This window comes from Mauremys reevesii, linkage group 7, assembly GCF_016161935.1.
Source record: "Mauremys reevesii isolate NIE-2019 linkage group 7, ASM1616193v1, whole genome shotgun sequence".
Lineage (NCBI taxonomy): Eukaryota > Metazoa > Chordata > Testudines > Geoemydidae > Mauremys > Mauremys reevesii.
This window is the reverse complement of record NC_052629.1, coordinates 76,511,933-76,527,652: the sequence shown is the minus strand read 5'-3', so window position 1 is coordinate 76,527,652 and position 15,720 is coordinate 76,511,933. Positions and strand designations below refer to the sequence as shown.

The 15,720-nt window shown below is 55.5% G+C and overlaps 1 protein-coding gene across 3 annotated transcripts in view; it reads left to right on the top strand.

The window, feature by feature from the left end:
- Positions 1-1,746: 1,746 nt before the first annotated feature.
- The window catches only part of MST1R (macrophage stimulating 1 receptor), a 56,987-nt gene continuing 43,013 nt past the window's right edge, over positions 1,747-15,720 (top strand). For 2 of the 3 annotated variants that reach the window (XM_039480725.1, XM_039480722.1), the window contains exons 1-2: positions 1,784-1,845; positions 4,771-6,098. In XM_039480725.1, the coding sequence (XP_039336659.1) occupies positions 4,881-6,098 (1,218 nt within the window). In that variant the 5' untranslated portion in view covers positions 1,784-1,845; positions 4,771-4,880. The other variant, XM_039480724.1, reaches the window with a different exon arrangement.

Genomic DNA, 15,720 nt, shown 5'->3' with positions numbered 1-15,720 from the left:
GGGAGGGAGCCAGGCTGGAGTCGCTTGCTCTCTTTGCTTTACCTATCTCCCAGCCAGGAGTTGTTCATTTCCCCCAAAAGTCTTTTTTTTTCTGTTAAGAACCCCAAAAACAGGGGGGGAGTGAGGTAGCCCAGCCCAATATCATTGTGATCGCCAATTAGGCCTCATTTCCTACACCCCAATTGTGGGCTGTTAATTTCCGGGCCTCTCATATCTCTGGTTTGTCAAACCTGATTTGAACAGAGTCCCTGACTAATCAACAGCCTCTTTGTTTGGACTAATTGAGTCTGCCTCCTGTTCGCACCTTTCCACATCCCCATTCCGTGGTACACCTGCTTGGAGCACTTTCCCACACTGACTGCACAATTAAAGCAGGCCGCACCGGCCTCTGTTATTAGCACAGGCCTCATGGCGCTACAGGCGAATCTGGGAGTGTATTTACTGTATTTTGAAAAGATTGCCAAGGCACCTAATCAGTATATATGTATGTTTGAGTGTAGCTGCATGCAGCTATGTATGTGCATATATGGGTGTGTTTGCACATGCATTTATCTGCGAATATGTGCGTGTGTATGCGTACAGGTATGTGCATGCACACAATTATGTGTATCTGCGTGTGTATGCATGTGTGAGTGTATAGGGGTGAGTGTGTATCTCTGTGTGTATGCACATGTGAGTGCATGGAGTGCATGCATCTGTATGTGTGTATTTTTGAGTGTATGCACATGTGGGTGTATAGAGTGCATGTGCCTATCTCTGTGTTTGCACATGTGAGCATACATGGCTTTGTGTGTGTCCATGTTTGAGTGAGTATATGTATATCTGTGTGTATCTATGTGTGAGTGTACAGGGGTTTGTGTATTTATGTGTGTATAGGGTGACTGTGTATGAGTGTACATATGTGTGTCTGTATGGGATGTGTGTGTGACTATATGGTGTGTGTACATGCATGCATCTGTATTGGGGTGTGAATGTATGTGTGTCTGTATTGTGTATGAGTGTATGGGTGTGTCACTACAGAATGTGTGTGTCTGCAAAGTATATGTGTGTGTTTATACAGGATGTATGTATGGGAGTGTGTGTACTTGTACAGGGTGTGGGTACAAGGAGTTTTTGTGTCCAGGGTGTATGCCTGTCTGTCTGTCCAGTGTGTGTCTGGAGTGTTTGTGTGTGTGTGTCTGTCTAGTTGGTGTGTATCTGTCTGTCAGTTCGGGGTGTGTGTGTAGGGGTGTATGTGTGTCCGTCCGGGGTGTCTGTCTGTCTGTCTGGTGTGTGTGTCTGGGATGTATGTTTGGCTGTCTGGGCTGTGTTTGTGTGTCTGGGGTGTGTGTCAGTTCAGTGTGTGTGTGTGTGTGTGCGAATGTGTGTGTCTGTCCAGTGTGTGTGTATCCGGGGTATGTGTCTGTCCAGGGTGTGTGTGTTTGTCCAGGTTGTGTGTGTCTGTGTGTGTGTGTGTCTGTCTGTGTCTCCAGGGTATGTGTGAGTATGTCTGTCTGGGTGACTGGGGAGGTATCCAGGGTGTGCTTGTGCGTCAGTCCGGGCTATGTGTGTGTCTGTCCGGGGTGTGTGTGTGTGTCCGGGGATGACCGCCCGGCTAGCTGGGCACTCGGAGCTCCCGGGCTCTCGCTCACACCCCGCGCTGCCGCGGGGCTCGGGCCAGACTGCGGGCGGACCCGCTGGCAGGAGCCCGCCCGCCGTGCCGGCCCCAGGGCGGGAGCTGGCGGGTTCCTCCTCCAGCTCAACTCGCCCCGCCCCGGAGCTACCCGACCAGGTGAGCGGAGCGCCCCGGCCAAGCACACACGGGCTGGCCCGGACCGGCGCAGCGGGGAACGGCCAGTGGCTGCGGTGGGTTCTGGCGGGGGTCTCCGGGGGCCAGGGAGGTGGTGTCTCTGGGGTGGGCGGCGGGGGGTGTCTGGGCCAGCAGGAGCCAGGCAGAGGGTGTGTCTGGGGCGGGGGTGTGTGTGTGGTGTGTCTGGGGCAGCAGGGCCGGGCAGGGGGTGACTCTGGGATGGGGGGTGAATACCCATTTTATACCCACTGGTGCCAGGTTTTATACCCACTGGTGCTAGGGAACATGGGTTCCCAGGGCAGATCCATGGGAGGGGGGGGGGTGCAGAGAGGGGCCCAGGCTGGCGTTGGGGTCCCTGCCCGGGGGGAAGAGCAGGGGCAGGCAGACGCTCTGAGGCCATTGGATTGCCTCTCAGCAGGTGCCCATATGCTGGTCCCAGGGACAGATCTCTGCCTGTGCCTGGCACGGTTTTCTAGGGTCAGTTTCTAACCATTGGGAGCGTGTTAATGAGATTCAATGGGGGTACTCAGGACAGAGAGCCACCTGGCATGGGGGAACTGGGCATCTGATCTGATGGGGAGTGGGGCGCAGGGCCCATTGCCTGCAGGATGAGGCGTGGGGCACAGGACCTGCCACTACCAGGTCACTGCTTCAAATCTGCCCTGGTCAGTCATAACCATTCCTGTCCCATGGTTTTTGTGGCATAGGGAGGGCATCTCCACTTACCATGCTTCCTGCCTCAATAGAAACCCTACTGTTCTCCTGGCTTCTCGGTGTCTTTCCCCAGTTTCATACCCCCGCCCCCGGTGAGCATACCTAGCAGGTGGGCGGGTGTGGGGTAGAGGGAGCGGCTGGCTCTCCTTATCCATATTCCCCCTGTCTCTGCCTTCCTCTGGCATGTGGTGACTGGAGCAGAGGAGGTGTGAGACAGTGCAGGCGAGTTTCCGGAATCACTGCAGTAATCTAGGTGTGTGGATGCAGCTAGCAGCCCAGCCCCAGACGAAGGAGAGGAGGAAGTTCCCCACTCCAAAGCTGCCTTGTTTAAAAAGCAATTTTCCTTATCTGTAAACTGAAGTGTGTAATTAAACTAATCTGGAGGTGCTGCCATGCCCCTTGGGGATACTCACAAGGAGAAGCGTGGCTTGTTTGGTTTAGCGTATGTTGCTTGGGAAAAGGTGTAAACTAACCCAGAAAAATGGTCTCTTATAGCGGAATAAGGCTTGTCCACGGTGGAGTGGTGGGGCTATACTGGTGTAATTATAGTGGTATAATTGGTAAAACTTTCCCATGTAGACAAGGCCTAAGTAAGTGCCTATGCAACAGTGGCAGTTTAGCTACATAACCAGCCAGTTGCGGATGCACATAGAATCATAGAATATCAGGGTTGGAAGGGACCTCAGGAGGTCATTTAGTCCAACCCCCTGCTCAAAGCAGGACCAATTCCCAACTAAATCATCCCAGCCAGAGCTTTGTCAAGCCTGACCTTAAAAACCTCTAAGGAAGGAGATTCCACCACCTCCCTAGGTAACCCATTCCAGTGCTTCACCACCCTCCTAGTGAAAAAGTTTTTCCTAATATCCAACCTAAACCTCCCCCACTGCAACTTGAGACCATTACTCCTTGTTCTGTCATCAGGTACCACTGAGAACAGTCTGTGCTTGAGGGCAGCTCCACGTGCACTTATGAAGGTTAGGAAAATGTGCCCCTGAGACTGTAGCCTTGTATAATAATAAACCAAACAGAAGCCAAATTCTGTCAAGTTCCCTTAATCCAGGGACCCGGCATATGAAATAACAGTGGAATCTCCTTCCTTAGAGGTTTTTAAGGTCAGGCTTGACAAAGCCCTGGCTGGGATGATTTAGTTGGGAATTGGTCCTGCTTTGAGCAGGGGGTTGGACTAGATGACATCCTGAGGTCCCTTCCAACCCTGATATTCTATGATTCTATTGAGGCAGGTGTTCTATAAAGCTGGAACAGACTCGGACTCACTATGCATGGAGATGATTTGGGGCCGGGAGTTTTGCCTCTTGATCGATTTTTGCTCTTTAGGGAAGTGAGCGCAGTCCTGAGGCCTCCCTTGTTAGCAGACAACCTGACTGGGGCCCTATTCTGCACTTCAGTGCTCCTTTCAACCTTCCTGACAAAGGCTCTTGCCCAGATGGTTTTGGGAATAGTGGGAGGCGGGCCATCAATAAGGCCCCTCATTCCCATCCTAGCTAGATGCAGGCTGAGATGGTAGCCAGGCTCACCTTTGATGCTCAGTCCCTGGATCTGCAGCAGGTGCCTGAGTGAGCAAGAGGAATCTTCGCCCTCTCCCCTCCCCAGCCCTTCCTGTCTCCATCTCATGGCAATGCGGAGGCCAGATGGAGGAGGGGCTGCCTGGTGCTACCTCTTCCAAATAGCTCGGGCTGCCCATGAAAGATGAGGGGATTCTGAGAGAAAGAAGTGTTGTCTGCTTGCAGATCCCAACTGGAATGGGCCCCAGAACTATGCAGCCACCAGTCTAGGGATCCAAACATTGTAGCTGGTTAAAACCTAGCCAGGCTTCTTTGTTCTGTTCAACATCCAATGTGCCTCAGCCCCAGTGTGTATCCAGGGCAGTGCATGCAGAGTGTATTGGCTTGCCTGGTTTGGGTGAACCCTCACTGAGGTTACCAGATGCTTGACTGCAAGTGGCTCGCTGACACGGCAGTGCAGTGTCAGGGCGGCATGCTTCATGACCCATCAATACAAATCCACTTCTTTCCTCCAGTGAATAAGATGAACCAGTGCTTTTCTGGGTCTGTCCAGCTGGGAGGTGCTGTGGACATGCTGGAGAGATCCAGCCAGCATGGGGGGCCTGATCCTCTCTGCACTCTTGGGGGAGACCCAGTGCCTGCTCTGGGGAATGGGGAGAAGGTGTGCTCCCGGTGGGTACTCAAGTGGGGCATGACACCTCTTCAGTGCTGCGACTAACATGCTCTCTCCTGCTGGTATTTTAGCTGTAGTGGGCTGGTAGCTCACATTTGATGGATCCCAGACCCGCTCAGAGCTGAGGCGCTCAGGTGACCTTTGAAGTCAAGGATCTTGGAGCACCGTTTCCTCCCCTAGCATGGGGCTTTCATTCCTGGTTTGCCTCTCCCTGGGGTTCATGCTCACTGGAGTTTCTTTCAGCACTTGGCAGTGCCCGCGGATTCCCTATAGTGCTACCAGGGACTTCACTGTCAAGTATGATCTGCCCAGCTTCACCGCGGAAGGCCCCATCCAGAACATTGTCACCTACAAGGATCCGAGCGGAGCAGCTGCCCTCTTTGTGGCAGTGCGAAACAAGATCTATGTGGTGAGCCCGGCACTGGCAAACTCATCAGTCATCGTGACTGGCCCCGTGGGCAGTGCTCAGTGCGAGATCTGTGCCCAGTGCCAGGAGCCAGGAGCCAGCCGGAAGCCTGAAGACACAGATAATGTGGTTCTGGTGATGGACCCATCTGAGCCATGGCTATACAGCTGTGGCACTTCCCAGCACGGCCGGTGCTTCCAGCACGAATTGGAAATCCAAGACAGCCTGGTGGTGGTTAGTGCCACCTACTGTTTGTATGCAGCTCAGAACAGTCCTGATGAGTGCCCAGACTGCGTGGCCAGCCCCCTGGGGACGAGGGTCCTGGTGACTGAAACCAGCCGTGTTTCTTACTTCTACATTGCCTCTACCATCAATAGCAGCATAGCTGCAAGGTACAGCCCGAAATCGGTGTCTATCCGGAGACCGAAGGCCACTTTGGATGGGTTCTGTATTTCCGATTCCCTCAGTGTGCTTCCGGAGTTCCAGGACTCCTACCCCATTGACTATGTGTATTCCTTCAATGCCCAGGACTTTGTGTACTTCCTGACTGTCCAAAAGGAGAGCCCCAAATCTGGATCATACCACACGCGGCTGGTGCGGCTGAAAGCCAAGGAGCACAACATGGGTTGGTACCGCGAGCTGGTCCTGGATTGCCGCTTCGAGTCCAAGCGCAGACGGAGGCGGAGCTCGGATGGGGAGCACAAACACGATGTGGCTTTCAACGTGCTGCAGGCAGCCCATGTGGCCCGGCCGGGCCCAAAGCTGGCCCAGGAAATCAGCGTCAACGACACTGACCTGGTCTTGTTTGGTGCGTTCGCTGAGAGTGAGGCAGAGAGCTCCGTGCCTCGCTGGTACTCGGCGGTGTGCGCCTTCCCCGTGCACCAGATCAACCAGGCCATCGAGGATGGAATGTCCAAGTGCTGTGGCATTGCCCAGCGCGAGCTGCTGCGAGGGCTCAGCTTCTTTCAGGCCGTTGAGTACTGCCCCCACAACGTGAGTCCCCTGCGAACGCTGCCTTCCCCCTTGCCAGGGGAGCGGGGGCATGCAGCGCTTTCTGCTCAGATCGGTTTCTCTGGGGTGGGCCAGTTGGTTGGGATAAAAGGAAAGGCGGCCCAGTTGCCCCCAGTCCTCTTATTCCACATTGAACCTCAGCTATTGAGGCTTAACGTTTGGTTAGCGTCTTCCTGTTCCTCACCCTTACCTGTGCTAGCCGGGCCTTTGTGCTTCCTGGTTCGGGGGGTGTTGAGATGACCTTTAGCAGTTGCAGTAGCTGAGATCTGTCTGAGGGGAGCCCTGTCCTTGCGGAGTGCTCTGTGGGGTGAGAAGCTGCGCTTGTCAGCGTGGTTAGGGCCAGGGGGTCGCTGCCTCAACTGTAGCTCCAGGCTCTTTGCAGTTTGCGTATTGCTGACCTTGCTCCGAGCAGAGTCGGTTGTGTCTCATGTCACCCTGAGGGTGGGACTAGCGGGGCTAGTTCACCATCAGTTATAGCGGCCTTGTTTTCTGTTCCCCAAACCCTAAAAGCTTCTCTTCCCGCTGCCCCTCCCCCCAGCCAGTGAGGTTTGGTTTAATTGCTTTTCTACCCCATGAATTATATATAAGCCCCAATGACACACATTTAACAGCAGCCTCATTACTGCTTGGCAGCACGTGAGTTGATCCAAGTGCCCTGCTCTGTCTTCTGTTTCCGTTCCTTCAAGAGGATGTGGCCCATGGGGTTAGCAAATAGCACTTCCCTCTCTCAGAGTGTTGTGCAAATATGAATGGAGCATCACAAAGTCCTGAGGAAACATTTGCTTCCCCTGCGTTTGCCAGATGGGGAAAGTGAGGCAGAGGGAGGGGACAGGGCTGGTCCAGAGTCCTGCAGAAAAACTGTGTCAGACCCAGCGTGAGAACTTGGGCCTTCCTGACTCCCAGCCCCGTGATCTGCACTTGAGCCTGTGTTTTCTGAGTGATGGGATACAGACAGACACGGTCATTGGCAGCAAGGGAGGGAGAGAGAGGAAAAAAGGGCTATGCCAACTTTTTGCTACTCACTGGCACTTTGGGCTTCTGCTAGACTCCAAACCTGTGATCTCAGGATTGTAGAAAATGACCATCCACAAAAATTCCCCTGGGCAGCAAGCACTGCTGTGGGCAAAGCTAATCCTGTGCCACGTAGCTGTGTTAGTGGGTGTTACCATGCTCCTGGCCACACACTGATATAGCTATGGGGTGTCTTACAGTGCCTGGCACTGTGGGATTGCCCTTAGGCCGTGCCGCAACAGGCATGAATAATAACAATGATAACTTGTGGCTAGCAATCTCTGCATAAAGTGAAAGTCTGGTCTGATTTGGCCTTTTCCTATTCTTACTGATCGGCTGCTGTTTGCCGTCCTGCCCACTCCTGGCATTGTGTGGCTGTTTGCTTTCCCTCTTTTCTCTCAGCTTTGTGTTCTTCCTGGAGCAGAACAAGTTGGTGCCCCCTTCCCTGGGGCCCCCAGCTCCAGGAATTGGGAACATGCTGCTTGTTTTGTTTGCAGAGTGCTGCAGGGAGGTGTTTACAACCTGACTTCTGTGGCATCCCATGGCTCAGAGCCTCCGCAGTGCTCATCCGAGGTGGCCAGACCCTCTGTGTGGATACGTTCCTGGGCAGCGTCACGCGAGATGAGGAGCAGGCTCACCTGGGGGAGGTGGGGTGCCAGGGTCCCAGTTACGGGGCGATTTGCAGTTTAACACTGGGCTGTGTCATGCTGGCAAATGGCAGGAGAGCATGGCACCTCGCAGCGACGGGGTTTGGAAGCATGGGAGGTTTCTGGTGTGAAATGGGCCCATAGGCCAGTTAGGAACTGATAGTGCGGGCTGTGCAGGCTGGCCGACTTAGTTTGCACAAGCAAAACAAACAGCGTGTTGGCAGCTGAAGGGGTGTTGCTGCCTCTGGAATCCGAAGGCTGCCTGCTCCGCTGGATTGTGCAATAACCCTGACTCATTTCCCCTCTCTGTCGCTACATGATTTCTGGCTGCGGGCGGATTTCTACAAGGGCTGGAAGGGGTGCTGGCTGAGCGATCCACCTAGGAAAGCCCCTCACTCCAGCACAGGAAGCCCATGCATGCCTGGCGGTTAGGAAGAGTAAAGGGCGAGGGCTCGGTAGTAACTCTGTTTCTGGATCCCGGTCTTGTCCTTCCATCCAGTGGGAGCTCGGTTGTGTCCTGAGCGTGTGTCAAGCCCTTGAGGCAGGTCTAGGGAAGTAGCGTCTGTCACTTCTGAACGTGGACTACCATTTGAAGCCAGGCGCTGTGCTGAGGAGCAGTGGCTGCGGGGGGAGGGAGCAGGGCACCGCAGAGGTTTATCTCTCTCATTCAAACCCAACCCGATCCACTCTTAAATAATGGGATGGGACATGCTGGGAGAGACTCGGGCCTGGGCTTGGGGAGCGGGCACAGCATGGCCTGGCTCTAGGCTTGCTCTGTCAGGTTGGGCGGGGTGAGTTCTCCATCTGCAGTGGGGAGCCAGCCAAAGGGTGTTACAGGTGTTCCTTGGGAACATGCCACCCCCAGGCATGCAGGTGGCCAGTTCTGTCTTTGACCTGTGATGGGACCCTCCTTCCAGTTCCAGCAACTTTGCCTGCCCCTCCCGCCCGGCCTTGGATCTAGACGGCACTGCCTCAGTGGACATCACCTGCTGTAAAGAGGAGGCTGGTGCCTGTCAGCACTGTGTTATTTGAACGAGGAGTCAGTCTGGGCACCTGGGCTCTGACCAGACGGGCTCAACTGTGTGTCCTCTGCACTGGCAGCTTGGCCAGAGAGCTGCATGTCCAGGGATCTGGGGGAACAGCCCCATCCTGTGGCTATGGAGGACCGGGGTGGGACGTGTTGTCTCTCCTCTGTGCTCAAACCCAGCAGAGCCCTGGTGGGGGTGCTATTCCCTGGGGCTCGAGGTAAGGGCTTGTTCGTAGCACAGCGCTGTAGGGGGGTGCCTATGGCGCTGTCCCCCCTGTTACCCGCCAAATATCCGGGGCACCTCACCTATATCCTGCGGAGGGCTCAAGGTGTGACCCAATCAATTTAGGCGCCCCCACCCTTTCCCTTCTGAGGGCTCAGGGTGTAAGGCACCTATCCTTACCTGTGGGGCTCAGGAAGAAACCTCGTCAATTTAAGTACCCGCCCTTTCCCTCGAGGCTCAGGGCCTTATGGGTCTGCAGGACTTTTTCCCAGTGAGAGAGCCTTACACAGCTGTGCTCAAACATCTATTTATTAGCAACACACACAGAATACGTATACCAAGCAAATCTCTTATGCTCAACACTTCCAATATACAGACAAAATTCACCCGATGGCCAGTCAGGATCATCTCATCTGGGGATTCTGGTGAAGCGTCTGCATGTCACAGTTGTGCAGAGGGGTCAGAGTTCCAGCAGCTTGGTGTTAAATTCCTGTCTGGAGATGGTTCCCAAAGAGCATTATTTTTTGTTACATTATATAGGTAAAACAAGCTACCTCCTTTAACTCAGTATCCCTAGGTAACAAAATGTAACCAACCATGCACTGGCACCTCTGTTTTTTCCTCCCTGTTCAACTCTTTATATTTTACTTCTCATGCCCAAATTGTAACTTATGATCTTCTGTGTTTGTGCAAATGGTTAGCATAAATTCACTGGTCAGAGCTTATCGTAGCTATTTTACCAATTCTTGGTGTCTGTTTCCTCCCTAAACTTCCCAGTGCCTGGGTGTCTCTACTTTACAACCCTTGGTGTTATAACTCTTGTTAGGGGCATTCCTGAGGTGGGGGCACCTTAGCAGCAGTGGAGCATTTTCCCCCTTAATTTTAGTGGTGACATCCCTGAGTTTCACCCAAGGCTGAGTTCAATTTCAGGCCTACACCCAGCTCTCCTACCCACTTTCTCCTGGAAGTGCCACCCCAGATAGAATAGTGACTCCAGCCCTTGGGCTGATCTTTGGACCCCCCAGCACTCTCTCAGATCCAGCCATGCTTCAGTGGGCTGCCTGGGTCTCAAACCTAACCCAAGCTCTGTCCCAGGTCGAGGAGTGGGCAAGGCACCATCAGCATCACTGTGTCTCTGACCTTGGTTGGAGTAGCAGGGGGGCTGCAGGTCAGGACTGAGCAGCACCGAGTGCAGGAGGCTCATGTCATCAGCTCATCAGCATCCTAATCCCTAAATCTCCTCCCTCTCCCTGTTCGGAAACAAGCAGATGACTGAAGAGAGGCAGCGAATTCGGGGGGCGGGGGGCAAGTGCCTGTCAGAGAGCTGGGTTGTGTGGAGGGGCTGATGACCCAGGCAAGCCCAGAGCAAGGGGAAAAGCAAGCACCCCAGAGTCCGACACTCAATTCTCCCCAGTGGCTCCAGCAGGGTCAGTTCCCAGCTGGCCCCTTGCTGCGTTTCTGGCCTGGCCTGGATCTTCACACTCCCCAGCTGGGTTCTTCGGTTCAGCTTCTGCTAAGGCCTGAGGGGAAAATTGATTCTCTAGTGGGGGTGCAAGGAGGGGTCCAGGCCTGTGACTCAGAGAAAGAAGCTGTCTCCTGTCCAGTGCAGGATGAACAAGAATTGCTAGGGCTCTGTCAGACATGCCCATGGAGCAGGGCCGGTGCAAGGATGTTTCGCGCCCTAGGCGAATCTTCCACCTTGCGCCTCCCCCGTCCCCGAGCCCCCGCCCTGAAGTGCCCCCCCCAGTGGCAGCTCTCCCCCTCTGCCCTGAGGCACCCCCCCTGCAGCAGCTCCCCACCCTGAGGTACCCCCCCAGCCCCAGCTCACCCCTGCTCCGCCTCCACCCCGAGCACGCCGTCGCTGCTTCACTTCTCCCGCCTCCCAGGCTTGCGGCGCCGATCAGCTTAGGCACCACAAGCCTGGGAGGCGGGAGAAGTGAAGCAACCACAGCATGCTCGGGGCAGGGGTGAGCTGGGGCAAGGAGTTCCCCTGCGTGCCATCCACCCCCTTACTTGCTGCAGGCAGCCCTCCGCGTACTCCCCTGCCCCAGCTCCCTCCGCCTAAATGCCGGCGGCGACCGAAGATCCGGCCGCCGCGGTCGCTGACGAAAAAAATGTCGCCCTCAAATCCTAGCGCCCTAAGCGACTGCCTAGGTCGCCTAAATGGTTGCACCGGCCCTGCCATGGAGGCCGTGCCAAGACTCCCTGGCTGCTGGCCACGGGGGAAGGTAACAAGTGCTGGTGTGCGGCCAGGTTTCAGCAGATGGCACACATGTATAGGATGGGGAAGGGGCAGTGCACGTGGCCGCTCCCTACCCATGCAATCCCTCTCTGGCCTGGCTGCACTTGCACTTCTTGGCGGTACCACCTGGCATTGAAATACTCTGTTGCTGCAGCACTGGGGGCATCGGCACCATCCTTGCAGACTGGTGGCAGTGTCCTAAGCTGCTCTGACAGCAAGCTGGGGAGTACAAAAACCCAGAATTGAGCCAGTACCAAGCTCCAGAGAGCAGGGACAGAGCAGGCATGGAGGGAAGCTGGGTGCCTGTGACTCACCTGCTGCAGATGCAGACAGGGTGTGTAGCCTGCTGCATGTTTTCTGTCTCTGATTAGCTCTCACCTCTGCACCTGGGAACTGCCCCATCTGGATGTTCCTATGGCGGGCCTCTCAGCAGGCGCACCGGGCACATTTGGCACAGCTCGTCATGGGGGATTTGTAACCTCGTGTTTGGTGCGTTGGCCTTGTTAAGTCAGGGGCAACAGTGCCAGGTCTGGAGCTCTCCTAGCTGTAAGCTGAGTGCACATAGGTACCAGAGGTGCTTCTGATTTAGCGTTCCACTTGCGGCTGCTAATTGCCCTGTAATCTGACCCACTCCTCTGGATCCTCAGAGAGCTCGTTTTCAACAGAACTTGGCCTCCTGGAGATGGGGTTCAAATACCCTGGTGTCCTGGCCACTGCAAGGCTAAACCTCTGCTGGGTGCAGCATAACCACATTCTGCAATCAGGGTCTCAGAGATCTTCTGTCTGTGCCTGGGGTCTTGGGCAGCAGGGGAATTGGGGCTGCAAAGAGGTCTGGGGAGGGGAGCAGCCGCAGGTGGCCCTGGAGACTGTGTTTATAGGTACAGAAATACGAGGGGAATTAGTGCCAGCTTTTCTAGGGAGATACAGCCAGGGAGGGTGAGCCCTGAGTTTCACCCTGCCGTGCCCCAGCCCTGTGGGCGTGTCTCAGCTAGTCTGCACCTGTGCTTTCCTGGAGCTATGCTGAAGTATCTGGCTCAGAGCCGGGGCTGGCAGCAGGGGAGGGATGTGGCTCTGTGACCCCAGTGCTCAGAGCCGGGGCTGGCAGCAGGGGAGGGATGTGGCTCTGTGACCCCAGTGCTCAGAGCCGGGGCTGGCAATCTGGCCTATTGGGAAGGCTGCTCATCATTTCCTGTTATAAGACTCCATTGTCAGTTACTTATAACTTTGCCAAATTCAAACCATTTTGGGGGATGTGATGAGGAGCCCCGTGTCTTCCGCAGCCTGAATTTTGTTGGGAATTTCCAGCCAAAATGGTCAAGCTGTTTCCAAGAATGAGGCTGGGGAAATATATGGTGTTTTGTCCAGGGGCAGTGGAGTGGTATTTAAAGAGGGTCAGGACCTCCCCACCCATGGGAGAAACTGGACTATCCAGGGCCTCCCCTCCCACTGGAGAGACCAGGCCTCTTCCCTCGCTGTCTATGGCCATTGTGCCCTGGGCCTTCTCCCCATAGGGCTTGAATGCACTCCGCCATGGAGCAGTTTGTGGGGGTTGTGAATTGTGTATTAACACATCAGGGTCTCCATGGGACAGTTAGTACTCTGCAGCTCACCTCCCTCCCTCGGTAGATGGGTCCGTGGTGTGTCTCCCAGAAATCTGCCACCCTATGCAGCTGGCTTGTTTGCCTGTAGGTGGGGCAGCCCCTGTTTCCATGTGGTCGGGTCGAGGTTTTGCATGTGACCTTTTGCATGGCCAGCTCTAGCGGCCCCATGCTTTGGAGCAGGGACATGACACGGGGTCACCCTAGTGTCAGGTGGGTGCCTTGTGTTGTCCCTAGGAAAATCCTCCCATACTTGGCTAAGTTCAAAGAGTTTTAACATTACAGTTCACACCGTGAAGACTTCCACAATGGTGGCTGGAGATTCTCCCTCACTGAGCATGCTCCATTGCCCCAGAGCTCCCAGTGCTGACCAGTCTGCGCAGCCACCTTCCTACTGAGCATCTGATGCTCCAGCCCAGGATAGAGGGGGTGGGCAGAGCAGAGCTGTTCCTGGCCCCAGCTGGGCATGGGGTCTGAGGGCAGGAGCCGGGCTCTTGTGTGCTGTCAGAGCCCCGCTGCTGGCAGCCAGGCCCAGGGGAGCAGGAACAGGGCCGCTCAGAGAATTCAGGGGGCCTGGGGTCTTCGGTGGTGGGGGCCCCCACTGTCGAATTGCCACCGAAGACCCGGCACTTCGGCGGGGGGTCCCGGGGCGGAAGGACCCCCCGCCGCTGAATTGCTGCTGAAGACCCAGAGCGGAAGAAGCTCCGGGGGCCCGGGCCCCGCGAGAGTTTTCCGGGGCTCCCGGAGTGAGTGGAAGGACCCTGCTCCAGAGCCCCCAAAAAACTCTCGTGGGGGCCCCTGTGGGGCCTGGAGCAAATTGCCCCGCTTGCCCCCCCCCCAGTGGTCCTGAGCAGGAAGCAGAGTTGAATGCAGAGGGGCAAGAGCCAGTCCTGGGAGGCAGGGGAAGGAGTAAACTGGGACCAGGAGTCTGAGACTGGGGTTGGGAAACCGGGCCTGGAATGTGTGTGGGGGAGGCTGAGACTGCTTTGGCAAGGAAATGGGGACTGAGAGCCACTGAGGGAGGCATTCAGGTCGGATGAAGGGCTGGGGGATTGGGGCTGGTTGGACAAGGAGAATGTGGGGGGATGGAGACAGATCTGATGAGGAGCTAGGTACAGGGGTAGAACTGTGACTGGGTAGGCCAAGAGACTGGGCAATGGGGCTGGCCAGGGGATTCAGTAGAGACAGGCTAGCTGAGGAGCATGGGAAGGGAGTCTAGGGCACCAGCCCTGGGGGTAGGAGAGAGACCAGAGGTGAAAGTAAGCGGGTACGGGCTGGTACGGAGGACCGGTAAGAAAAGGAGACTGCCTGAGGGAGGGAGAAGCCTGCCCCCTGCATAAGAATAGTTTAAACTCAGCTGTTCCCTGAGCAGTTCAGCCCCCAGGGTTAGAAGCGGTTTCTGGCATCCTTGTTAATTTCACTCACAGTAGAGGTGGGGCGTGGGGAGGGTGTGTTTGATCATGGCAGGGGCAGTCCTTGTCTGTCCCCGCCAGGATGAGGGGATCTCGCCAATACTAATATACACAACAAATATAAGCATTTGGCTGCACAGCTTAAATCCAGAGCTAATAAAAGCAGGTGGAAGGGGAAAACTCACTGTCACATTGGTTTCTCGTCTCCTCCTTCCCCCTCCTCCAGCCAGGCTGCAGACAAGGCTCTGAATTCCTCCCCCCACCTCCCGCCCCCCAGCAGGGGTTCTCCTCTAGGCTCTAGCTTTCAGTAGGGACACTGGCTGAGATGCCTGCTGCTGCTGCCTGCATAAGAACAGTTTACACTCAGCTGTTCCCTGCGCAGTTCAGCCCCCAGGGTAGTAGTAATAGTAGCTTTATTTTCTCTATCTATGGGCTAGTCTACACTTACCTGCCGGGTCGACACGGTGAGTTCGACTTCTCGGAGTTCGAACTATCGCGTCTAATCTGGACGCGATAGTTCAAACTCCCTGCGCGCTCTGGTCGACTCCGGTACTCCACCACTGCAAACGGCGGTGGCGGAGTCGACCATGGAGCCGCGGACTTCGATCCCGCGGCGTCTGGACGGGTAAGTAGTTCGAACTAGGGTACTTCGAGTTCAGCTACGCTATTCACGTAGCTGAACTTGCGTACCCTAGTTCGACCCCCGCCCTTAGTGTAGACCTGCCCTAAGTCATGCAATGGGAGGGATCCATGAAGTACGTAGGAGAGGTGGGTTGCTTGCGATTGGACCATATGGGTAAGAAATGTAAATTACTTTCACCCCTGCCCAAACCCCAGGGCTCCCAGCTGCCTCTGCAGCTGGTAGCTCCGGGGGTGATTTAAAGGGCCCAGCTCCTAGCTTCAGCTGAATCCCTGAGCCCTTTAAATCCTGATTTTAAAGCCCTGGGATTTAAAGGCCCCACCTCTTCTGATAGAGGCCACACCTTTTCTGGTTGAGGCCCCTCCCCCTCTGCAGGACTCTGGAGTACCGGCAAGTCCTTTAAGTTACTTTCACCCCTGAGAGAGACAGATTGGACGAGTAGCTGGAGGAGGGACTGGGACAGGCTGGGCAAGGAGACAGGGACTGGTATGAGAAGCCTGAGGACTGGAGACAGCCTGGGTAGGCAAGGAGCCCGGGTGGGGAAGAGACAGGACTGAGACAGGTTGGAGGGGATGGAACAGCTTGGGAAAAATGGCAGAAGAGTCTGGGCTCCCATCCAGGCCTGGGAATGGAAGCAGAGATCCCTGCATCTCACTGTTCCTCTACCACTAGCAGCTAACTGGGAGCCCCCAGCAAAGCGTGCGCCTCATCCCCCTGGCCCGGGAGAGGATGACAACCTACTACTGATGTGGATTGCTCCAGGGGCAGAGGTCTGTGCAGTGCATCTAACAGTCCCAACCCTGC